The following is a 25,595-nucleotide window of genomic DNA, read 5'->3' as shown; positions in this document are numbered from 1 at the left end:
CGAGAAGAAGAAGAACGTTTGCAAGTAAATACCTTTTAATAAACGTACTTTAACTATCATGATTAATTTGGATAATAATTAAAGTTAATGCTTAAGTAATTGGCAATTCCGATTATTTATTAGTATCATACAGATACAGATGGATAGGACGAAAAAAGATAAATAAGTACCCGTGTATATACCCGGGTATATGATTAATCAAATCGTTATTTGATACAATATTATATAACGACAAGCTATCAACAAGTTCTGCGACTAATCGGTTAGATAAAAAAGTTATCTATTATTCTAAAGAATTAAAAAAATAATCACAAATAATATAAGCTCCAGATTCAAACTGCGCTTCGACTTGATTTGATAATTTAATTCGGAACATTATTTTTATTATCATGCCTGTTAGAGTTTTACCTCCTGAACTGGCTGAAAAAGCCAGATTAGAATTGACAGAGGATCCTAAGAAGCTAGAGGATGGAATACAACACCTCAAAGAATGGATTACCAAGCAGCCACATTTCCGGGCTCGTACTAGTAAGGTAATTTTTATGTATTCAGTTCCAAATAAATTACGTATGTGACACATAATAAGTTTAAGAAACAATGATCAGTGAATGTAAATAACAACATTCTCTTACCTTTCCATTTGCAATTTTTAATACGTTGTACCATCAGCCAAATATGTATAATATGGTCTACCACCCTAAAGTTGATAACCCTTTGCATGTCATACATGTATAAAACAATAAAGCCAATAGACGTGTCTGTCAACTTGAAAGTTTGACTTTAGCGACATATTCATTTGACAGGAACCTGTTTAAAAATTGATAGACCACTTATTTGGCCAACTGTAACAGAAATAGGAGAAATATCTGTGAGCTAGGTAATTTTTGTTTAAGTATCAAATTGGCTTGTAATTTAGCTAATATGAATGGATCAGTAATTAATTAGTATAAAAATACCTACAGTCACTAACATGTTTTCATATAGACACATGAAAATTGATATAATATTGTCATTTATTTCGTAATGTTAAATTGGTCGACCTGAGGTAATCAATTAATATTTGCTCCCTATCTTACAACACTTCACTTTTATGTGCAGGTGTTCAATTAATGATTTTTAACCGACTTAAAAAAAGGATTATGATTGTTTTTTTGGAGTGTTTTTGTATTTTTTATTTCAACTCCAAATTTGTTACTTTTACGGGGGTCGGGTTTTTCGATATGGTTAAAAAAAGGAGGTTATCAATTAGTTTTTTTAATGTTTGTTACCTCAGAACTCCGCCATTTTTGAACCGATTTGAATTTTTTTTTACGTTCGTCTAGGAATGCTTTCAATTAGATCCCATAAGCACCAAATCAGGATCTGATGATTGGATCCTAAGGAAATCGAGGGAACTCTTCGAATATTGTAGGGGCACCTATGGTAATTTTGGTATATTTAGTGGTAACTCGTGCATTTGCTCTTGAAAATCATCATTTAGTGAAGTTGAACTGATGATGAAGACCGCATTTGACTACCGGAGCTATTACTCAATAACAAGTACTTCACGGGTTGAGTTTCAATTACTTTAACACAGTTGATAAGCAATTTATGCTCGTCGTAATGCATATGGTGAAATGGAACGGGTGGTGAAGCACCAGAACTCCTCAATAATCAACATCTCTGCATCGGAAAAGCAATTTTTCGTAAAAGGTGACGAGCAGTTGACATTAAACCATTGTATCTTAGATTATTTACAATGAAAAGCGTCAAAAAAATTATGACTACAAAAAACCATGAAAATTATTTTCTAACAGTCTGAAGTCGGTGCCTCAGCACGAGCCAGCAGGAGTGATTGAAGCCCAATATATGGTATGTAGGTGAGGTAGACGACTATAGGTCCACTCCTGCTGGTTCGTGCTGAGGCACCAACTTCAGACTGTTAGAAAAATATTTTCATGGTTTTTGTAGTGTTCAATTTTTTATCATATTTTTTTTTTGTAAATCTAAGCTTGTCTAAAGTTTAAAGCCTTTTTAGATGATCAATGGCTGGCTGCTTTCTTGAGAGGTTGCAAATTTAGCCTTGAACGAGCCAAAGATAACTCCCGAACTTTATAGCATAACTCATAGAGATCCTAAATTCAAAGAAATTTTGAATCTCGGGTGAGTGCCTTTACTACTTTTATTTTAGGAAAAATATTCTAGACATCACAGGTTCATGGGAGTATGTAGCGTTTGAAGTTTAATTCCATGTTTCGATCAATAGTAGGAATGATCCATAAACAAGAAATGTATAGGTACCTATATTAAATATATATATTGACCCGGATAACTCACGCCTTAAATCGAGTTTAGCCCGACATGTTTCGGACTAATCCGTAGCCCTTCGTCTTCGGAGCAACGACTCGGCGGCTGCTCGCGCGACTACCCGACGAAACTGACACCGGCACACAATTATTCGCATTTTCGCACACAATACTAACAACATCGCTCTGTAAATGTACGTTCACACACACCGATGACGCAGCACGGGTATTTAACACCGTTTTCCAACTCGGAGGTAAACTCGATTTAAGACGTGAGTTATCCGGATCAATATAATAATATTTAATATGAGTGAGCCTCACGGTAGTTTCATGTTCAAAATTGCAGACTTTATAACCATATAAAGTCGATGCTGTCACCCAACAGCAGTTTCAAGCTATAAATTTTAGCCGGTGAAATTACTGGCACGTGAGGTATCCCATCTTATGCCTCTACGTTGGCAACGCGTTTGCAATACCCCTGGTGTTGCAGATGTTTATGGGCGGTGGTGACCTCTTACCATCAGGAGACCCACTTGCTCGTTTGCCTTCCAGTCGTATAAAAAAAAATGTTATTTATATCAATGATCTGTTTGATACATTGGAAACTAACTAACTAAAAACGAAAAACGAAAGAGGTCATTGTTTTTGCAGTTCTTGGAAAATATTTTATACTATTACTGTTGGGAATTAGGTATAGCCCGCGTCGAACTTCTAGCTCGCCCTGAACACGAGGCGATTGGCGTCGCAGTAGCGCATTATCGGTATCTGCGGGACGTAAGCGAGTAAGGACGGGAGAGCACACCCCCGCTCGCTCCTGAAGGGCTACTACGAAACTCGAAACTCGAAGTTCGTGTCGTGCGGTCCCTCTAACACTTATGCTATTTAATACGAGAGCGAGAGGGACGGTACGATACGAACTTCGAGTTTCGAGATTCGTAGTAGCTCTGCTGCGCTGCACCGCGCTCGCCATATTTATTCGTGCATCTGTGTGCGCCGAGTGCTTCTACGCAACATCGTTGTTATGTACGCTACGTGCCTACGGATCGCTAAATCTAGCGACATCGCAACCGAGCTGCGTTAGCTGACGAAGCGAACATGCCGGCGCCGCGTGAGCACGCAGCACGAGGAGCTGACCAAGCACCGCGCGCCAGCGGCGGACGCAGCCTCCAAGAGTTAGTCAATTGCTAGCATCGCATTGGCTTAAGAACTATTTAATGTAATTTTTATATTTTAAGTAAAGTTATTCCATGTAATTGGGTTTTTGGACTCTTCGCCTGCAACTTCCATATTTGGCGCAGTCGTAGGATCCTCGAAGCTAGTCCGCGTCGTGATCGTCTTTTCGCAATCGTGCGCGTGCGATCGCGGGCAGCCGGCTTTCAACGCCCTAATCGAGGATGAAAAGAACCTGGAGTCTGCAGAGTGGAAGAGGAATCCAGACATCGATTTACCAAGAACAGCAGTGGTACAGTCGCCGCGGCCGCGCGAGTATATTTTATTTGTTCGCGTCGCGAGTTTAGATTTTTGTTATTGTTCATAGTTACGTTACTGTTTTAAGTAGTTGATTTTTGTTATTACTTATTGTTATTGCTTTGGGAGTGCCTACCTACTGTTTTGTTTTTGAAAGACTGTTAAAATGCCGAGATATAATACCGTTTTACCGTTTTTCTTTATTAATTTATTTATTGTTCTTATTAATCACGGATTAAAGTTTTCTTCAGTGTTATTAATTTATCCTGCTTAATTTTTAGGTTTAAAAATATGATAAGTAAGCCTATTGAAATATGATAGTCACTTACTTATTATCAGTTACAAGTTGTCAATCACTTATTGAAAATAATTAATACACTTAAATTATTATTATATACAGTAACATACATCCAAACATACAAACTTTCCCAGTTACTGTTCAGAGAGAGCTCGAAGTTTGGCGCGGGCTATACTATGCGTGATATACGTACAGTTTATGACTATTATGATAACCGTTTATGAAAAGCTTACAACCTAAGAATCCGTTTTTTTCAGGTCTGCTCTCGTTCTACCGAAGACAGCAAATCCTACAGATCCCAGAGTTATATTAGTAAGGCTTGGTCTCTATGATCCCAACACATACAATATTGTTGAGATAATGGAAGTAATGAGTTCAATAATGAGGGTAGGTCTTATTATTATATTTTTTAACATACTTACTGGCTTGTAGGCCTGTGCCTGCTTGTTATCTTAGTAATAGTTATTTGTGCAACAAGAGAGCAAAGTCGTTTTTTGGTGCGAGTCTTGATTTTGCGAAGGATTCTACAATTGAATCACGAGCGATAGCGAGTGATTTTAGGTTAGAATCCTGAGATCAGCGAGGAATTCAAACACACGAGATGCAAAAAAACTTTGGTCTCGTGTGACGGGTACGTATTATAATGTATAAATTTAAAATACATATCGGTTGAAATACATACAATTGAAATACCGAAAATTATAAAATATAATGCATCAAAATATATAAAGTTATTTGACATAAGTTCTAAACACATAAGCTTGTTTCGATCTTTTCAGTTCATTTTTTCAGGCGGGTTTTTGATTTATTAATTATTATTTTTATACTTAATAAGTACTTACGTACTTACGTAGAAGTAAATTATCACATCCAGTTTGGCATTGAATGCAGTAATGACAGCGTTCGTTCTAAAATTATATAGTGAGCTGAGCGGCGGGTGAAAATTCTGGCCCTCAAATGTATGCAGCAGTACCTAATAGGTTTTTTTATTTTTATTTTACAATATAAAGTGTTTACAAAAAATACTTATAACTACTTATAATTACTTTAGGTAATTTTTTATGTATTCGTAAATTGAGCAATATGTGCCAGTGCCACTGAGTATCTATATTTGTGTCATTGCATGCTGTTAGTTTTCTGGTATCAATATTTTGAACGTTATCATTTTTACAGTCAATTATTGATTCAGTAATTTACATGAACATTACTACCACACTATGACCCGCTAATTTACTTTTCTCTACAGTTTATAAATATCGAGAGGCAATTTTAATTATCATATCATGCTCTTTTATTTCGCGTAGGTACACATGTATTTTTTTTGTAAACACCGTTTTAGTAGTCTATCTGCAATTACTTCTGTAAATACATCTGACAAGTAGATTTATACCCCTGTCACAGTCCGATAGGCTTGAATTTTATACATAAAAAACATTTTAAAGCTTTTTGGTTTTATTTTATTCACAAACTGTATTTTTTCCAGGATGCTGCACCAACTCGCATGAAGGGAATTCACTAACTAAATACTCCGCTAGGATTTGAAACTTTCGTCAACTTTACCAAAACATTCTTGAACGAAAAGAACAGGAACCGGGTGCGCATTTTGTGTCACCAACAATTCAGTATTAACAATTATATTTATGACGCAGAGAACTATAATATTTATCTTTTTCAGATTCACGTGCACAATAAAAATTTCGATTCGTTGTATAAACACGTTCCTAAGTAAATATTGCCCGCAGAGTATGGAGGAAACGGTGGCACTGTTCAGGAAATTAAAGGTTTCTCTTATTTTAGACAAATAATCAACTTTGGTTTGGTCGAATTTGAATACTATCCACAACACTTAAAAACAGCCATTTAAAATACGTTGTTTGTTTATTAGATTACTGGAACAAAAAGATTGAGGAGTACACTGACTGGCTGGATGCAGATTTGCAGTACAGTACCGACGAGTCCAAACGACCCGGCAAACCCAAGACGGCGGAAGACATATTCGGTGTTGACTGTTCATTCAGACAACTGGAGTTCGATTAATAGGCGAAATATCAATCAAAAATACAGATCTTCTGTTTAAAAGTCATCTAGATAAAACCCAACTTAATAAAACCTCTATAATATTTTCCATATTCTTATTAATACAATACAAAGCTTATTGCAATACTTAATGTAAGCGCTTCATTTTCGACATGTTTCATAAAAATGTATTCATTTTGGTGTCCATCTGGGTCAATAACGAAAACTCCCAATGACATCCAAATATTCCCTTATGCTGACTATAATATTAAAATCTAAAGTAGAACCGATGGACTTATTTTGCCGTAGGAAATCATGTCATATGTCTTCAATATTATAACATGCAATTGATCTAGTAAGTGTAGGGTTAGTAAAGTCAGAGCTTAAGCCGTAGTGGCTTAGGGGCCTAGACTTAGGGGCTTGGTTTTTCCTGAGATTTGATAACTATTTTTGAGCGAAAGCGTTAAATTAGCCCTTTATAGGGGTTGGAGCAGAGGTTCCCAAACATATTTTCTCGTATACCATTTTCAAAGTTTTTCTGCTTTCGGTACACGGCTACATTTCTACTAAGTATACATATTTCCAAAACCCTCATTTTTTTCACGCCAACGCGGAGCCCCGTCTGATCTCCCGTGGACCCCTGGGGATCCACCTCGACCACTTTGGGAACCTATGAGTTAGAGGGTGAAATTTACAGATTTAATATTACTAAGTTTCGAGAGAGATGTTTTAAAAAACTATGAAATTAAACGATTCAAGTTATGATTATAAGTTGGGAACGGTTAGACTAGTTTCGATCTTTTCGTTCGCTCCGCTCAGCTGTTTCCACCAGAGATGTGCAGTGCTAGGATAAGGTAAATGAAGAGTTTCCATTGGTTCATGAAAACGCATTCTTCGTAACACATCCTCGCACATCTTTGGAGCAAAATACAGTTTTAGCGACTAACCGAGTTTTTATGAACTACCTACTATCATATGAAAGAAATTGCAAATCATCGAGAGGTGCGTATTAAAAAGAACACAGATATAATACGCTGCACCTAATCATTGATAATAATAATGTGTTACTTGTTGAGGCTGTTAATTTTAGAAAATAATATCTTTACGCAATCAGCGGTAGCGGCAGCGACAGCGAAAAGCGGAAGCTGAAAAAAGAAAGACCATACAACAACGTCCAATGATTTTTTTTAAATAAAAAAACCGGCAACCGAGTAATATCCAAAACAAACATCCAAACATCTTCACAAACTTTAACATTTGTAATATTATAGTAGGATAAGATGTTATGTTAATAATTAGTACCTGGGCGACCGAGCTTTGCTCGGGATAAAACTCGATAATAAACGTTTACCCAGAGATAAGACCAAGCTAGATCGATTTGTCATCCCCGAAAACCCCCATATATACATATACAAGAATTGCTCGTTTAAAGTATTAGAGATGAGCAAACTTATACTATTAAAAATTAAAGTGCTTCATCGTTTTTTTGTTATGTACTTTTTAACGATCCTTCCCCTCTGTTAACGAAGCCGATGGTCGTAGTCAAATTATAATACTACACAGTAACTTTTCATCTCTCATATTCGGAAAGTGAGGAAATCATACCTAACATACGGGAGCAAAACTATACTTGGCACCGAAAACGGTACAACAGGCAATAGGCATTGAAAGCCCATGGAACACATGCATATTCAGGCAACATGGCCAATATTTAGTACTTATTTATTCTTAAATCAGTCTATTACTATTACGAGTATTAAGCAAATTATAAGCACGTAAAAAAAACACAACGAACTTAATAAAAAGAAAAGCTTGTTAGATGAGAATGGTGTACGCCAGTCTTTAGTACAGTATAATATGTATTACTAGCCGTTATTCGGTTGTCGCTATCCCGCGGGAACTATGCATTTTTCCGGGATCAAAACTATCATATGTCCTTCCCTACTATTATTTCCTTACGCTTATATTATTTAAAACGAGTGAAAGGGACGGTACGATACGAACTTTGATTTTCGAATTTTGTAGTAGCCCCTCTACACGACGCGTGAGTCCGTAGCGAGTGGACGTGTTGTCGGTTCGAAATGGAGCGTGTAGAAACGCGCATAACGCGGTATCTGGAAGCACGCGAGTGGACTCGCGCGCTGAATGCCTCAAATGTGGCATCACGACAATCAAGATGTTTCTAACCACATCACATTTGTCAAATTATAATTAGTAGTTTAGAAGTTATGAGAGAACAGATGAACATAATATAGATCTCAACATACAATCGGTCAAAATCAAAGTCCTCCTTTTGCTATGCCGTAGTCGGGTTAAAGTCATAGCCCTCTTTTTGATCTGTCGTAGTCCGCTAAAACAGGAAGAAATTCCAGTTCCAGTTTAAGTTTTTCCAGTTTCCAGTTTAAATTGGGTGGTATCGCTATGCTTCGCCATAAGGCATACAAATACATAGCTGGCACTGAGACATGCAGCATGCTATACAAATGAAACTAATGCACATATAACTAAGTACAAACATTACAATCATACCTATTCCATTAACATTGAAAAAGGTAGAAAAAAGGAAAAAAATACGGACCTGTTACGGTTACAAACTCTCATTCAGATAAGCTTGAATGGAATGTAGGCTTTTTCACATAGAAAGCCATGCAATGCTCTTTTGAATTTAATTAGGTACATCGTCTAAATATCTAAAATACATTTTGGCAAATGATTGAATATTTTAGGGGCCATACCAAAAATACTTTTAGCTAATAAAGCAGTAAGTATTAATAAAAAGAAGATGAGTGTAATGCGGTAATAGTTATTTGTGTCACAAGGGAGCAAAATGGTGTATTTACGGCGAGGGCGTATATTGAATCCTGAGCGTAATGAGGGATTCAAGTGTTAACGCCCAAGATGAAAATAATTTTGCTCCCGAGTGGCTCATATAACTTTTCACACCGAGCATTAAGAAACTTGAAAAAAAATATTTAAATATTATTTAAAGAACAACCAGCATAGAAAATGGCGTGGCTATACAATTATCAAGTTCAAAAAATGGCATTTGCAATAAAACACTTAGAAAAGCTTTGAACAGAAAAGTTGCACTTTGCTCCCTCTCGTCAGGGAGGAAAAGTTACTTTTCTGAAGGAGAGGTGTGAAAAATAAATTGCGCGTGGTCAAGTGGCCATTTAATTTAGTTTTAAAATAAATATCGCTGAAAGATACGTTACTGCCAAGCAAGTATTAGTTATCAGTTTGATAATGCTAGCTATCGCGACACATTACATTGCTATAGACAGCGCTAATAAACATTATCAGGTAAGATCCAATAACTGTAGGTACAGATACCTAATTGTTATAGAACTTTCGTTTGGGAAGGTGTTCAATACGAAGTACTGTAGACGTAATTAAAGAGCATTACTTATTAATTCCATTTAAAATGCCAGTTAGAACATTGTCAGTAGAATTGCAAGAGAAAGCTCGAATTGACTTAGGTGAAGACCCGCAGCGGCTCCAGGATGGGATACAGCATCTAAAGGATTGGGTTTCCAAACAGCCGCACTTGAAAGCTAGGACAGGTACATCAATGATATGGCAATTTCAACCTAGTATAATAAATTGGAGACAAAACAGTGGTGAACTAATCTTACGTATATTTTTAGATGATCAATGGTTAGCAGCATTTCTTCGGGGATGTAAGTTTAGCTTAGAACGTGCTAAGGAGAAAATAGATCTATATTATTCGATGAGAAGCCTTGCCCCTGAATTGTTTGCTATTGATCATAGGAATCCAAAGTTTAAAGAGATCCTTAATCTCGGGTAAGTGATTTAAAGGCGATAATCTTGTTAAGCTTGAGCATGAAACCTTGCAGGAAGAAGAATGGATTATACAAAAATTTAAATAACGACTATAAATGCCTCTAAACGTGTTATTTAATCGTAAATATTTAAAATTTGAAAGACTTTAAAAGCAACCTTTTTCAGATTATATGTTATTTTACCAAAACAAGCGAATCCGACAGCTCCGAGAACAATTTTAATGCGTTTTGGCCAATATGACCCTGCCAAGTATCATACGTTGGAAATTATGTCAGTTATGTCTATCATTTCAAAGGTAAATATCTCTTTAATAATTCATGTGTATATTTTCATACTATACCTTCATATATTATTCACCGTTTCAGATTATATATGTAGAGGACGATGTACATATGGTGTGTGGTGGTGTAGGAGTTATGGATTTGGAAGGGGCTTCTATGGCCCACTTTTCGCAAATGTCACCCGCTCTAATGAAGAAAATGACTGTTCTTGGCCAGGTGACATTAATGTTTCTAACCACATCTCCTTAGAAGAAATACAAATGTTATGTGTGGAGTGGAGGATTACTGATATTAACATATATTTAAGTCAGTTTAAGTAATTTAATTATGTTTTTTGTAGGATGCTGCTCCTGTGCGATTAAAGGGCGCACATTATCTTAATACGCCGATAGGTTTTGAAACAATGTTCAACATCGCAAAGTCCTTTTTGAATGAAAAAAACAAGCAAAGGGTAAGAATTATAAATGGATCTCAAAAAAAGTAACTTCTTAAGTAATTGTCGAAATTGTATGAGGTGTCAAATATTTAGGTTACGCACTAGTATTTACTAGTAATACTTTAACTTTTTGTTATTTTATTTTCAGTTGCACGTGCACAATAAAGATTATGAAGCGTTGTACAAGCACGTGCCAAAAGAAATACTCCCCACCGAGTATGGAGGGAACGGCGGCTCCCTGAAGGAAATAGTAGGTCAGTACATATGTTTATTTCTCTTTTTAGGGTTCCGTATCCAAAGGGTAAAAACGGGACCCTATGCTAATACTAAGACTCCGCTGTCCACCCGTCTGTATGTCCGTCTGTCACCAGGCTGTATCTCATGAACCGTGATAGCCAGATAGTTGAAATTTTCACAGATTATGTAGTTTTGTTGCTGCTATAAAAACAAAATACTAAAAACAGAATAAAATAAATATTTTAGAGGGGCTCCATACATTAAACGTGATTTTTTTGCCGTTTTTAGCTCGATATTAACGGAAACAGTTAGACGCTTGAAATATTCATAGAATATTTAGTCGTACTTAAAAATATATAATTAAATTAAAATAAAATAAATATTTAAGGGGGGGCTAAACGATAGTGGTCGGAACACCAGGATTTTACTACCAGACTACTGTATTGTCACCTAATTTTACTACCAGACTACTGTATTGTCACCTAATTTTACTACCAGACTACTGTATTGTCACCTAATTTTACTACCAGACTACTGTATTGTCACCTAATTTTACTACCAGACTACTGTATTGTCATCTACTTTTACTACCAGACTACTGTATTGTCACCTAATTCTACTACCAGACTACTGTATTGTCACCTAATTTTACTACCAGACTATTGTATTGTCACCTAATTTATACGAATAATAATTATTCGTAGCCTAATTTGCATAAGTACGGCCAAGGGTTTCATGAGCCACCATTAAACCATTTCACAGTAAATAATAAATAAATAATAAATAAATATCATGGGACACTTGACACCAATTGACCTAGTCCCAAACTAAGCAAAGCTTGTACTATGGATACTAGGAAACGGATAAACATACTTATATAGATAAATACATACTTAAATGCATATTAAACATCCAAGACCCGAGAACAAACATTCGTATTATTCATACAAATATCTGCCCCGGCCGAGAATCGAACCCGGGACCTCAAGCTTCATAGTCAGGATCTCTAACCACTTGGCCATCCGGTCGTCATAGTGACTCATTTTAATTAACAAGGAAAATCGTAATGACTTTTCATATGAAAATGTTTCATAGTGGCTCATAAATTAAAGTCCTTGACCGTACCTAGGTATACTCAATCTTAAATCGGATATCCAGAAAGTGGCCGAAAAATTATTTACAACTAGTGTTTACCCGCGGCTTTGCACAAGTAAATCATTAGATCCAGCAACTGAATCGAAATTTGGGGATTTAAAAAAAATCCCGTGGTATTTCCCGAAAATTAAATCGTGGCTTTCATTGACGTTACATTAAAAACAATCACGTCAAATTTCATGACTCTAAGCCCAGCGGTTGTTGTTTCGAGATTTTACCCCTATCCCGTGGGAATATCCGGATAAAAAGTAGCTTATGTGTTATTCCAGTGTGCAGCTACCTACATACTAAATTTCATGGCTCAAAGCCCAGCGGTTGTTATTTCAAGATTTTATCCCTAGGTATCCCGTGGGAATATCGGGTCAAAAAGTCACCTATGTTTAATTCCAGACGTCCAACTACCTACATACCAAATTTCATGACTCTAAGCCTAGCGGTTGTTATTTCGAGATTTTATCCCTATCCCGTGGGAATATCGGGATAAAAAGTATCCTATGTTTTAATCCAGGTTATAAACTAACTTTCTGCCAAATTTCATCCAAAATCCGTCCAGCCGTTTAAGCGTGAAAAAGTAACAAACATACTCACTCACTCACTCACTCACTCACTCACTCACAAACTTTCACATTTATAATATTAGTAGGATTAGTAGGAGTAGGAAGTAGGATAGGATAGCATAGGATGGGATAGGATAGTATAGGATAGGATAGGATAGGATAGGATAGGATAGGATAGGATAGGATAGGATAGGATAGGATAGGATAGGATAGGATAGGATAGGATAGGATAGGAAGTAGGATAGGATAGGATAATAGGAAGTAGAATAGGAAGTAGGATAAATTTCCATAACGTAAATGTGAAGTTGAATTAACGCTAGTAAAACAAAGTAGCTACCACTCCCAAGATGTTCAAGTTGGAATGCCTTTTTTATACATCTCAGTCTTCTGATATAGAAAATAATTTTGGTTTGTCTATAGCAATGCTTATTGGATGACGTAAAAGACTGTACATAAAAGCGTATACTTAGTGCGATTTTCTGTAATGTATTTTTGTCTTAATTTGTCCTCAATAATAACCGATTTGTGATTTTTTAGATGACTGGATTAAGAAGATCGAGTCATATTACGATTGGTTGGACGAGGATCTACAGTACGGCACGGACGAGTCCAAACGGCCGGGCAAGCCCAAGACGGCTGAAGACATGTTCGGGGCTGAAGGCTCCTTCAGGCAGCTACAGATTGATTAAATATTATTCACCCACATTATATTAAAAATATAATTTTAACTACTAACCGCAGGGAATATTGCAACATTGCCATATCTCCATTTTATCACCCTTTTCAGATTAGTTAACTTAAGTCTTGGCTATTGTGGTCTTGTAACGACACTAAAATAAAAGTTATGTTCGTATACAAATGTTAGTTAAAAAATTAGGAAATTTTATGATTATATTGATGTGTGCCTACATCCGATTTTTCATTTCACTGAAGTTAAAGTCCAAAAAGCTGGGCAATCCCAAGGCGGCTAAAGATGTTTGGAGCTGAAGATGCCTTTTGGTAGCTGCAGATTGAATAAATATTTTAACTTTAATAGCATCGATTTGTATTATTTTTACCTATATTAATACATATTGATGGCATAAAAGTATAAATTAATTATGTTGATTTACAAATATTGCATCTTATGAAACTGTTTTTAAGTTAAGAGCGCGCCGAGCTTCAAGCGCATTTATTTAATCCCTTCCATCATTAGGTACTAGTAAAGCTTTAGCTTTGAAACTATATAAGGTTGCTAACAAATAAGGTACCAATATTTTTACAGCTGATAGTACTCGTCTCTAGGAGTAGACTATAAAATATTTAAAAGTTCAAGTAATTTTTGGAGATAGGTAATTAGAAAATTTATTTTGCTGCGTAAAAAACGTGATTATTAATAGCCAGTGATTAAAACTTCTTAGATTGTCTTGACTGTCACGAGTTACTGGCTACTTCACTTAGATAAAAAATGTCAAATTGCAAATGCTTACTAATAGTTTTCCTGCCAATCGTTACTGTGTATGACAAACGACGGGACATTTTGTAATTGATCGTTCATCCACCATTACCTCTCATATTTCGTTTTCTAGAATTTTTTTACCGTACAACGGCAAAAACTACTAGACACTGGCAAAATTGTCCTCCGATGGACAGAGCCATATTTTTTTAAAGAAACAACAACAACGACAAACGACGGGTTCACTTGACAGAAACATTTAATTATATCTTGTTACCTACTCAAATGCACAGGCTGATTATGTTTAGGCGGAATGACAATTTATATATTTTGTTCAGGAAATTAAAACAAAAATAATTTATTGAATCAGGCGTTACTTTGCGGAGGTCCATATCAATGAACTAAAAGAATTTCCTTGCTCACCCGCGACCTTACGATAGCTAAGCTTATGCAAAATATGCATGTTCATGCAGTTTCTCCACCTCCACACTGTAAGAACACACACAAATCACTCAAACCCATCTATCACCACCAACACTGACGCGTTTCGAACTTAACCAGAGCTCATCTTCAGAGTGACACAACCGTACACATTTTTGTTTTTGTCGGTTTGCAGGCCTACTGCCGACTTCCACAGCATGACAGATACAAAAGTGGCTTATCGAACACGTACCTACTCGCCGCAATAAATTGATATTACTTTCTGATTAAATTTGTTCAAGTAGGTTCTAATTCAAAATTATTTAACTTTATTTATTGGAAAAAGAAATGGTTTGGAAGGATAACGGCTTGGGTAAAGAAACCTGCCGAATGCGGGTCTGACTCGCGCATGTAAGGTACCGGATGTACCGTCAACAAGATAGTCTTAGACGCGTAATGCCAAATTTTTGTAATTACATCATCTGGCAACAATTTCAGCAGCAAGGCAATCTCTAGACGCCTTCGTTTTATATATGTTTGAACAAATAAATACATTTTTTTTTATTTCAAGCGTTCGAGGCGTAATCCATATTAATATTATAAATATTGCATTAGCGATCCCTTCAAATAGCGAACCTACTTTGTTAAAAATAAAGTTGTGTTATTTGTGATGTATAGATATCATTTAATAATATTGTAAATCTGTTTAAAAAAATATACCTCGTTGAGTTTCTTGCCGGATTCATCTCAACAGAGGTTCTTCCGAACCGGTGGTAGACTTTTTTTGACATTCATAAGTGCTTCTTATAGCCTAAATTGAATAAAGATATTTTGACTTTGACCTTGACTTTGAAATGAAAGTGTGTGTGTTTGTGTGTTTGTCCGTCTTTCACGTCAAAACGGAGCGACGGATTGACGTGATTTTTGTGACGTGAGTTTATGGGCCAGAGAGTGACATAGGTTACTTTTTATCTCGAAAACATGCACAGTTCTCGAGGGAACAGCGCGCGATAACCGAATTCCAGGCGGACGAAGCCGCGGGCAAAAGCTAGTTGTAGATAAGGGAGAAGAGAAAATGGTAATTTTCCCTGATTGTATTTTCCTGAATAATCAATGATATATATATCTAATTTTAAGTTATAATAAATATTGGGAACTATATTTTCTGCCACCTAAGTTTAGATGTGTCACTAATCGGCAATACCCTAATTAAAGCCTAATTAAAATATCTGTCCCCAAGAAATATATTAGTCATCATATTAATCATAACTGTCTCTAAGTGTGAGTCATCAGATAAATGTAAACCTGTACCTTAAATTATAGTTTGATCATCAAAATACAATCACCAAAATAATAAATCTGTCAGCTAATAAATAGATCTGTTCCTTAATTAAATGCTTTTATCTATTCTACTACAGGTTTGGTTAGATAAGACGACGAGCGAAGCGAGGAGGAGTGTTAGGTAGAACTGCGACCCTCAGCGAGCGAAGCGATCGTGCCGCGGTAGCGGCCGGCGAAGTACCAGAACCGACCATTTTTTGCTAATACTTAGGGCATGTAACTTCGTTATTTTATATTTATCCAAATTGTCAGCCATTATCATCAGCATTATCCTCATCATCATCACCATCAAACACCATTACCATTACCATTATCATCACCATCAATCATCGCCATCATCATTTAATTATTATTATCAAGAAGCGTAACTTTAGTGCCGATGATAGACGTATGACGTCAAGCTAAATATATATTGTGACGTCAAATTATTATATTGTATACTCATACAATATAATAATTGACGATCTACATTATTTCCAAGTAATTTTTAATTAATATTTAGATAACCGTTTTAATATTATTTGGTGATTCAATTTAGGTGACAGATATACTATTTTAGGGACAAATATTATTTATTAGGTCACCGAAAATGCATTTATTAGGTGACCGATAAAATCATACCCATAAATATTTAGGTAGCTATACTATAACAATTCATTACAAGCCCTTTTTTGAATTATCACACAATAGTTGGTAAAATATTTAATTTCTACTTTCTTCCTAAGCCTAATCGAACCCTGTGACTCTTAAACCAGAATTCGTTCATTTATGGTACAAAGTTAGCATTTGAGCCCTTTTTTGAGTCACAAAAATACTGGTGTGAATAGACCTACTAAATTTTAATTTAATGAGTTTCGAAGATTTGGAACATTGATATTGATTATGAATGACTTCAAAATGTCTACTCAAAACACTGAGACTAAGTGGCACTTTTATTGGTGTTTTTGCAAATAAACAATTTAGTAAGATATTAATTTGGTGATTTACGTGTATGTACAAATTCTATTGTTACCGTCGCGTCCCACGGTGGCAGCTCTGACACGCTGATTACGACAAGTGACATGGGAAGGGAGGGGTTGGGAAGGTAAGGTAAATTAGCTTATTGATGGCTCACTTGTTTTATTTTTATAGACTTATAATCAGTCCACCAATTAGAGGATAAATTTGACGATTACCTGATTAGTTATTGTGCCGAACATTAACTCTCTGGGGATTTTTTATTCGCTGGTATGTATAATGCTATTCTTTTTGTAGACGCACGAAACTATATGAAGTGGAAGGTACAAAACTCGTGATATTTGGTGCCAGAGTTATTGCAAGTTGAAATACACCTGATAATCATATCAGCTTTGTGCTATCAGTTCGTCGATACACGCCGACGAGCACAGCGGTCGATATCGGCATCCGTGAACTAAACTATGTGTTTCTCTTTGTAAGTACAAAAGGTACAAGTTTATACATACTATATATCCTATACAACTGATGTAGTTGCATAGCAATTTTAGTAGTAGTTTAGAATGTGTCTGGGCGCGACATTTTGAGCCAACTGGGAAAACTGTTCGCGTTTATAGTTTCACTAAGTCAGTTACGATAATTCTAGCCAAGGTTTTTGGTTTTTTAATGTCAATAGTAGTATCTACTTATCGTGAGATTACTTAGCTAGGTTATCAATATAGTAGACATTCAAGATTTATTTATACATAGTTAATCGCACTTCAAGTTTTTGAGATAATATCCATAAACGACTACTTATGAAGTTTGTACTCGTAGGTAGGTCTCTATTTAGAAATTTGACTCACCTCATAAGTATTTTTTTTATCTTATATTTATGAAATTTCAGTGAATTGACAAAATGATACGTGAATTGTCGCCAGCGTTGGCTGGAATAGCTAAAGATGAACTGAACGAAAATCCGGCTCGGACTCTGGACGACGTGCAGCACCTGAAGGAATGGATTACAAAGCAGGCCCACCTGAAGGCTCGGACTGGTACGTAATATAATCATATTCTTTGCCCGATATCTATATCTCTATCTATTGTTTTTATTGTTTTTTTTTGTAAAATTTTGATGTTTAATGTTTACACAAACTATGATATAGCCGTTGCGACCTGATTGAAATATCGTGTCTTCTTTTGTCCTTTCGTTCGTTTGAAAAATAAGCTCGCCATTTAAGAAATTCAAAAGTACAACTTTATGCTTAGATACATGATAAATTAAGATTGTTTTTTTGGAATCTTTTTGTATTTTTTATTTCAATCAACAAACAAACAAGCTGAGATATGAGGTGCATAGGGGAAATTCGTGTCGGTACCGTTGACCATCAGTGGTGTAGCGGTATAGCACGCGGTACGGATTACCGAGGACCTGGGTTCGATTCCCAGTGATGGTCTTATTTTTCTGGTTTTTCTGTGCATCTATATTTCAGTTTGTATTTTCAATATACATGATAAAAGCAAACTGTTAATTTGATTGGCAGTGGTTGTATTATTTATTGATATGATTATTATTATTTTCAGATGACCAATGGCTGGTCGCAATTTTGAGAGGCTGCAAGTTCAGCCTAGAGCGAGTAAAGAAGAAGCTAGACTTGTATTATACGTTGAAGACAACGGCCCCCGACGTAACTTTGAGAATGAAACCCTCTGAACCAAAGTTTTTGGAGTTTCTGAGACTAGGGTATGCTTTGTTGCCTATGTAATATCACTACCTATATATAGGGTAGAAATACCGTTTTTGGCCAGCTTAGCAACGTTTTTGGACAGTTGACATTTGAAGTAATATATAGAAAGATATGTTTAGTGAGTTTTCAAAAGTATACCTATACTAAAACAAATAAAGTTTGTAATGTTGAATACTATAAATTTATATCAAATGTATATATCATCATCATCATCATCATCATCATCAGCCCGAAGACGTCCACTGCTGGACAAAGGCCTCCCCCTTAGACCGCCACAATGAACGACAACTCGCCACTTGCATCCACCGGTCAATGTATATATAAACAATAAATTTTAATGGCCATAAACGTTACAGTGGCAACAAACGGTACTTCTGCCCTCTACACTACAATACCTAAACTTTAGTGTCATACATAATGTTTAAATTCATATGTTAGTTCAGCATATTAAATATATGTAAATGAACATATTTAGTTAAATATGCAACATAATGAATGGGACAGAAGTATGAACGCAACACTAACGCTTCATCATAAACAACAGTTGCTAGGCAGACAACAATGACCTAAGACGTGGCTATTGCTTTCCCGCGGGAATTGGGTAATTTACCGGGCTATTTACATATACCTATCCTATATGTTTGTCTCTGGGTCATCCATCATAATTTTATCCATATCCTTGAAGCGGTTTACGAGTAGGTACCATCATAATTAAACCAACTAACAATCTTTAAAACACTCCCATTTATACTTAGTATTAGTTGAATTTCAATTATTCAATCAGTCAGTACCTAATGATATCAAAGGAAGAAGGAATATGAAAAAAGTAATATAATAATGTAGATGTGTGTGCATTAATTTTACGCATATTTTTCGAGTATTTTTCAACACCATGTTACTAATCCTTTGTGATAAATGAATATTGAAACAATTGATAATTGACTACTATGTTGACTATTCTAATCTAAATGTCATATTTCATTCAAAAGATTTGTTTGTTTGCCTATAAAACGATTGCAGATATAAAAACAAAACAAAAAGAGGTGATTTTTTACTAATTTGGCTGTGTGATTGTTGTTCAGTTTGAATATTCATAAACGCGTTTTGACCTGAAGAGCGTGCTTAACCATTATTACTTGTTTCAACTTGAGTAGGTACCTAATTACTTTTGTGGTATTTTTTTTATATTTTCTAAGAAACTAATAACTTCTATAATAACTTCTTTCAGATTTGTAATATTTTTTAATGCCTACTCCTTAGGCATGCAGCTTTCTTTCTTAACCGCAGTATGCATACCCGAAAATCTATAATCGCCTCTAGTAATTTTGTCTAATTGCAACTCTTGAAAGTTCCCGCCTCTCCATATGTTTTCCATAATACATTTTGAATTTTTTAAACCTTGTTACATACAATCAATCTTATGTGTGTTCCAGAACTTGTTTAGTATTACCTGAGTCCAGTCAACTGTCTCCGCGCATTATCCTGATTCGTCCGGGCGCGTACAATCCGAATACGCATAATGTAGCAGACATTATGTGCGTTTTGTATTACTTAGTGCAGGTATGTTGCGTATTTATTTTACTACCTTTTACCCACAGCTTCGCCCGTGTTATCATTTGACATGGAAGTAAAATTTTAATTGAAAAAATCTTCATCTAATTTCATGTCGGAACTTAGCGGTAACGATTTCGGGATTTAGGTAGGTATTCCCAAGATTCAGCTGTCTCCAAGCTAAATGTCATCGAAATCTGTCCATTCACTATAGTGTGAAACAGTAACTAACACACGCGTGCGTACACAAACTCATACGCGCACGCATGCACGCACGCATATATCCATTGCGCGCACGCATATACACATACTAAGTAGCATTAGTAGTATTGAAATGTTGTCACTTATCATAAGTATTGTACAGGTGGTGCGATTTACGCACTAGTTCACTCGCGCGATTTGAATCGCACGATTATGTTATTAATTAACCGCGGACGCAAAAAGAAGGGTGTTATAAGTTTGTTCGCTATGTGTGTCTGTGTGTCTGCCTGTGGCACTGTAGCTCTTAAACGGATGGACCTATTTGAATACAGTTTTTTTATTTGAAAGCAGGGTTTTCTAGCAATCGTTTTTGAGATATTGAGCTTTGAAGTGACAAGTTCGGGGTTTGACAATGGGGGGCGGGGGGGTCCAACTTTTTGTTGGTCAGGGTAGGTTTTGAGATACGGAGTCTCGAATCATGAATGCAAACAACTGCATGTGGGCAGAATGTATAAGCCCTTAGTGCCGCACAATGCGATTCAAAGCATTTTTTTATAGGAAGTAAACTTTTCCTGCTTTTTCGTAGGTAGTGATTGTTTGTCGAATGTTTCATTTGCCAACTGTTACATTTCCCAGCTCTCCATTTTTTCCGAAACCAAAATTTTTTCTCAGTGCATTTTCTTATGCTTTTATAGAACACAAGTAGGTTAGGTTAGGTTTGTTTTATGAAAGTTCTAAAAAAAAATTAAGTTTCATAGAAAATTCTGATTTGTGAAATGAAACAGTTTGGCAAATGTATCAATTGTGAGTTGGGAAAAGGCAGAGAACCATGGGAATTAATATGGCCATGAATGCAGTATATTTTTTTTGATTGTTTATCTTTTCTATGTTACAGAGGTAATAACTTCCCTAACTACCTTGTATATTCACCTTAATAATATAATTAATATTATAACATATTTTTGCAGATCTTGGTGGTAGAGTGTGACACGGCTACGGTTTTGGGTACCAAGATTGTGGTGGACTACCAGGGTGCTACCATGGGCCATGTGGCTCAAGCTAACCTTACCTTATTTAAAAAGCTGATAGCAGTCAGTCAAGTGAGTATTACCTACTAAAGACTGCTCCAGAAGGCTAGAGAATCTTAGCCAACATAGCCTGTTGAAATAACGCAAAAAAAACCCGACGAAAACGCGTAGTTTACAAAATTGGAAATACAGTTTCTAATCAGTAATGAATCCGAAAGAGTCCCATATTTTAAACCATTAAAAAAAATAAGTGTCTTCTTTCGTTTCTGATATCATGGAATTTGTTTCCATACATCTGACGCAAACTGCTGTTTTTATTTGGTTTATCTATAAGAAATAAATAAATACATTTTCATCACACTTGGTCGTCAATGATGTTATTCCATGCCTGAATACTAAAGGACAATGACCTCAATTGTTCCTGCGAAAGTTATGGATTTACGTATAGTTTTTCTTCTCAAGAGAGTTATGAGTTTAGTGTAAAAAGTAAGTAAGCACGTCATTTCAGACTAAAGAGGTTTCAAGTCAGCCAACGTTTTATTTACGTCCTTAAAACTTAGCTATAACCCAATTTTACACCATAAAAATTTTCCACGCATTTTTTTGCAATAATTTTAGTAGGTAAATATTTTTTTAGCATGTTGGAGTAATCAGCTTAGCATTATCTATGGAGACGATTCGAAAAAAGTGATAATCAGGGGGGCTACTACGCAATTCGAAAATAGAAGTTCGTATCGTTTCGCTGACGCAAATATTATTTAATACGAGAGTGAGAGGGAAGGTACGATACGAACTTCGACTTTCGAATTTTGTTGTAGTCTGTAGGTAGTATTATCTTGGATCGTGCATTTGGCCCTAAAAAAAGTTTGGTTACTAAATTAGTTCTTTCTCTCCAGGAAGCCATGCCACTCAGACTTAAAGGAAGTCATCACGTGAAAGTGCCCTCGGGTATAGAGGTAATTTTCACACTCGTTCGCGGACTATTGAACGAAAAGGCTAAAGATAGGGTAAGTTTTGAGATTTTGCAATCGATAATATCGATATTCATACTCTGTTTTACTACCTATGATTAGTTTAGCTGCTGCGAAACTAGAGATTTCAGGAGTCTGATTTTTATATATAATACATTGAAAATACCATACATTTGTATACCTACATAGATACTGCAACAAAATAGTTCTCGGATAAAATGAGCGAAAACGAGCTAAGGTGACTTAGATAATATTCTTAAAGTACATATACACATTTTGAATTCAACATAATTTTTTCACTCTCGAATCCTCCAAATCTCAAAAAATCTCAGTTTCTGATTCCATTCCTTTGAGTGCGTGGCAGATATTGGGTATTCTGAATAAGAGTGCTCATGATGGATATACTTAGATGCATTTAAGTATGAATTCATGTATTAGGAGTAGATTATGTAAATTCGCTGTTATAGTGCTTTAAGCACAAGTAGTTAGTTTCTTCATTTATGGCTAGGTCAATTAACGTAAAATATTAACCCAAGATGTCTACATATTACTTGTATTCTCACCTTGCCATAGCAGATGCTGGTTATACCTACATAGTAGCCAGATAAGTTGTCCGTCATTATTTAATTTTATTTTCAGTTGAGAATGCACAAAAATTATGACGAGTTACTGCCATTATTACCAAAAGAATCCTTGCCAAAAGAATATGGTGGTAGCGGGGGCAGCATTCCTGAAATTACAGGTAAGTAAATAAATATTAATTTAAATGAACAAAAACACAGGTTTAAACTTGAATTTCTAACAGCACAGTACAATACAATAAATAGCTATACTCTTAAGTGCATAATCTACAAAAACAATTAAGAAGGAAAAGTAACATTGTTTAGGTAAATTTATATATTATTATGTCACTATAAATTTTTGACGATGACATCAAGTGAAATATGCACACCTAAGCCGTATAAATTGCTCATAATCAGTTAGCCTTGTTTTTGTTTTCTATTATTTGTCAAAAATATCGTAATTAGTCCAACTTCCCTTCAACGTTCGATAAATTTCAAATTATGTGGAAAAGGATCAAATGTTGCATGCTTGCGTTGAAAAATTTGTTGCGTTTAAACATCGAAATTTTACATCGTCACGTGTCCTGAGGACTACAGGCCCTATACTACGAAGTGCAAAATTCGAACTTCGCATCTTGCCGTCCCGCTGACGCTTATATTATTTGTTCCAAGAGTGAAGGGACAGCACGACACGAACTTCGATTTTCGTATTTTGTAGTGTGGTGTTTGTTGGGCGTTAAGGAAAAGTGTAGCTCTGTTAAAGAGTAGTTTATTAATGAGAGCTTAAGCCTAAGAGTACATGATTATATAAAGGGATGGAGTGAAGGTGTGTGAGTGCACACTACAGTAGTGACCCCCCAGTAGTCCCTAACTATTTGTGCCGCCATAAATGTCTGCGAGAAAATGGAAATTTCTTGTTTGTATCGGTACATTTGACAGTATTTTTTTGCGAAAGGGGCCGACACGCGATAGGTAATAAATTTTTATACGTAGACATTTAATTGTATTTGAGAGAAAGAACATGACGAATCAGCGGTATTCTTATTTCTTATTTACTTTATTAATGATTCTATTTTCATAAGATCCTCAATGATGTTTATTACCAAAAGCATGTCTAATCTTATTTATTTCAGAATATTGGGCAAAGAAGATGGTGGAATATAAGTCGTGGATGCAACTGGAAGAAAAACTCGGTACGGATGAGTCACGGCGCGCCGGGCAACCGCGGACGGCAGAGGAAATGTTTGGCGTCCAAGGTTCCTTCCGGAAACTAGATATAGATTAATAAATAGTACTGTGAAAATTAATGAAGCTAATATAACTAAATAAATAAATGGTGAAAATGTTTTTAGTATACCGTCTACTTAGGTAATATTATACCTATATAGTGCCATCCACGAAGACCCGTTATTTTGACAAAATTAGACATTAATGACATTGTAATAAGGAACACGGCACGCGCCATCGTGAATGACTCTACCTCATCTCTACCTATACTAATTTTCTTCAGACTGTCATGGTGATATTTCGTTACAGATGTCGGAAACAATCAAGGCTATTTGCAAAAGTATTAACAATTATAAAAGTAGAAGCGCGGGTAGAACCTTGAGCTTGAGATGCTAAACAAAACTAAGTATGTCGACCAAGAAATTGGTTAACCACCCTAAAGTTTAATGTCATTTGTAGCGCTTAAAGCGTCAAAGCCTATTTTCACGCCAAAGTCAATATGACAATCAGCCTTATTGTTTTATACCTGAAGTAGGAACTCTCATTAAAACTGGTAGCACTTTCTTGGTCGAACATTACATACTCGTATACATACATAGACACATAGTACAGACTGCATAACAACAAGGCATAATAGAATATAACAGCTAGGTAGTTATGTAAGTGGTTTTATCTGTTCGTCTGAGAATCCGAATAAATTAGATTTAATTTAAATTAAACGACGGTTGTAGTCCCTTTATATATTACTTGGTACATCGACTTTTTTATATATTTCTTGTTCTAAAATAAATTATCATAATAACATTATTATCAAAGCGAAGTAAGTATGTTAGAGCTGCGGTTTTAAGAGAAACATAGATAATAACTAAGTATCTATCACTTGAGGATAAAAATCTGTTTAGGTGCGTTAGACAGGCGGCTCTAGCCTTCTTTTGTATTCATGGATAACGTAAGCATTTAGTATGCAAATAAATATAGCCTTTTCATTTCAAACTAATAGACGTTTCATGAATGAAAGTCGTAGATTATAATAAAAAAAAGTTGACGATGGAGCACAAGCAAATATAACTTCCTTGGATTACACCTAATATATGACTGCAACCTGCAAATGATCCCAATATAATAGTCCTTTTTGAAAATTATTTTTTTGTTTCATTCCTCTCTGTACTTCTATCAAATTTCAAGCCTTAATCAGATTCTTGTAATCGGGTTGCGAGATTTTATAGCTTAAGTAGGCACATTGTTACTTAGTTTTTAGTTAGATACAAATGCATAAGGATGATAAAGAGAAATCATTCACGGGTTTTATTAATTTCCAGCTCAAAGTCGAGCGCGTCAAAATACATAAAGTTTGAAAATAACAATGAAGAAAATACATAACAGTCATTTGTTTGATATACTAAGATTTTCGGTAAAACCAGTAACAAAAGCAATTCTTAAAAGCTATTCTTTAATAGTTATTTGTGCAACAAGAGAGCAAAGTTGTTTTTTGATGCGAATGTTGAATTTGAATCCCGAGTAAGCGAAGGATTCTATGTTAGAATCCTGAGAACAGCAAGGGATTCAAACACACGAGATGCAAAAAAACTTTGGTCTCGTGTGACACATACAATTTTTCACCTCAGCAGCGAGAACATAATT

The 25,595-nt window shown here is 35.6% G+C and overlaps 1 protein-coding gene and 1 pseudogene across 1 annotated transcript; both read left to right on the top strand.

Moving 5' to 3' along the window:
- Positions 1-107: 107 nt before the first annotated feature.
- LOC141426518 (retinol-binding protein pinta-like) lies at positions 108-5,719 on the top strand (annotated as a pseudogene).
- Positions 5,720-9,360: 3,641 nt separating this feature from the next.
- On the top strand, positions 9,361-25,096 carry LOC141426094 (uncharacterized). The gene is made up of 14 exons (XM_074084957.1): positions 9,361-9,629; positions 9,714-9,870; positions 10,036-10,165; positions 10,236-10,367; positions 10,492-10,602; positions 10,736-10,841; positions 13,074-13,220; positions 17,574-17,720; positions 18,250-18,409; positions 19,847-19,973; positions 21,134-21,265; positions 22,090-22,200; positions 22,804-22,906; positions 23,861-25,096. The coding sequence occupies exons 1-14, from the start codon at positions 9,491-9,493 to the stop codon at positions 24,010-24,012; spliced, it is 1,854 nt and encodes a 617-aa protein (XP_073941058.1). The 5' UTR covers positions 9,361-9,490; the 3' UTR covers positions 24,013-25,096.
- The last annotated feature ends 499 nt before the right edge of the window (positions 25,097-25,595 follow it).

The sequence above is a fragment of the Choristoneura fumiferana genome, chromosome 3 (genome assembly GCF_025370935.1).
Source record: "Choristoneura fumiferana chromosome 3, NRCan_CFum_1, whole genome shotgun sequence".
In the NCBI taxonomy this organism is placed as follows: Eukaryota; Metazoa; Arthropoda; class Insecta; order Lepidoptera; family Tortricidae; genus Choristoneura; species Choristoneura fumiferana.
Note: the sequence above shows the minus strand (reverse complement) of the source record. Positions and strands in the feature narration are given on the sequence as shown.

What these genes read in the sequence shown, in the direction of transcription:
- LOC141426094 (XM_074084957.1), top strand. Translation starts at nt 9,491, where the DNA reads ATGCCAGTTAGAACATTGTCAGTAGAATTGCAAGAGAAAGCTCGAATT. An exon ending in CTTCAGGCAGCTACAGATTG is followed by an intron (nt 13,221 to 17,573) that starts ATTAAATATTAT and finishes TGAAATTTCAGT; the next exon opens with GAATTGACAAAATGATACGT. An exon ending in CAGCATTCCTGAAATTACAG is followed by an intron (nt 22,907 to 23,860) that starts GTAAGTAAATAA and finishes TATTTATTTCAG; the next exon opens with AATATTGGGCAAAGAAGATG.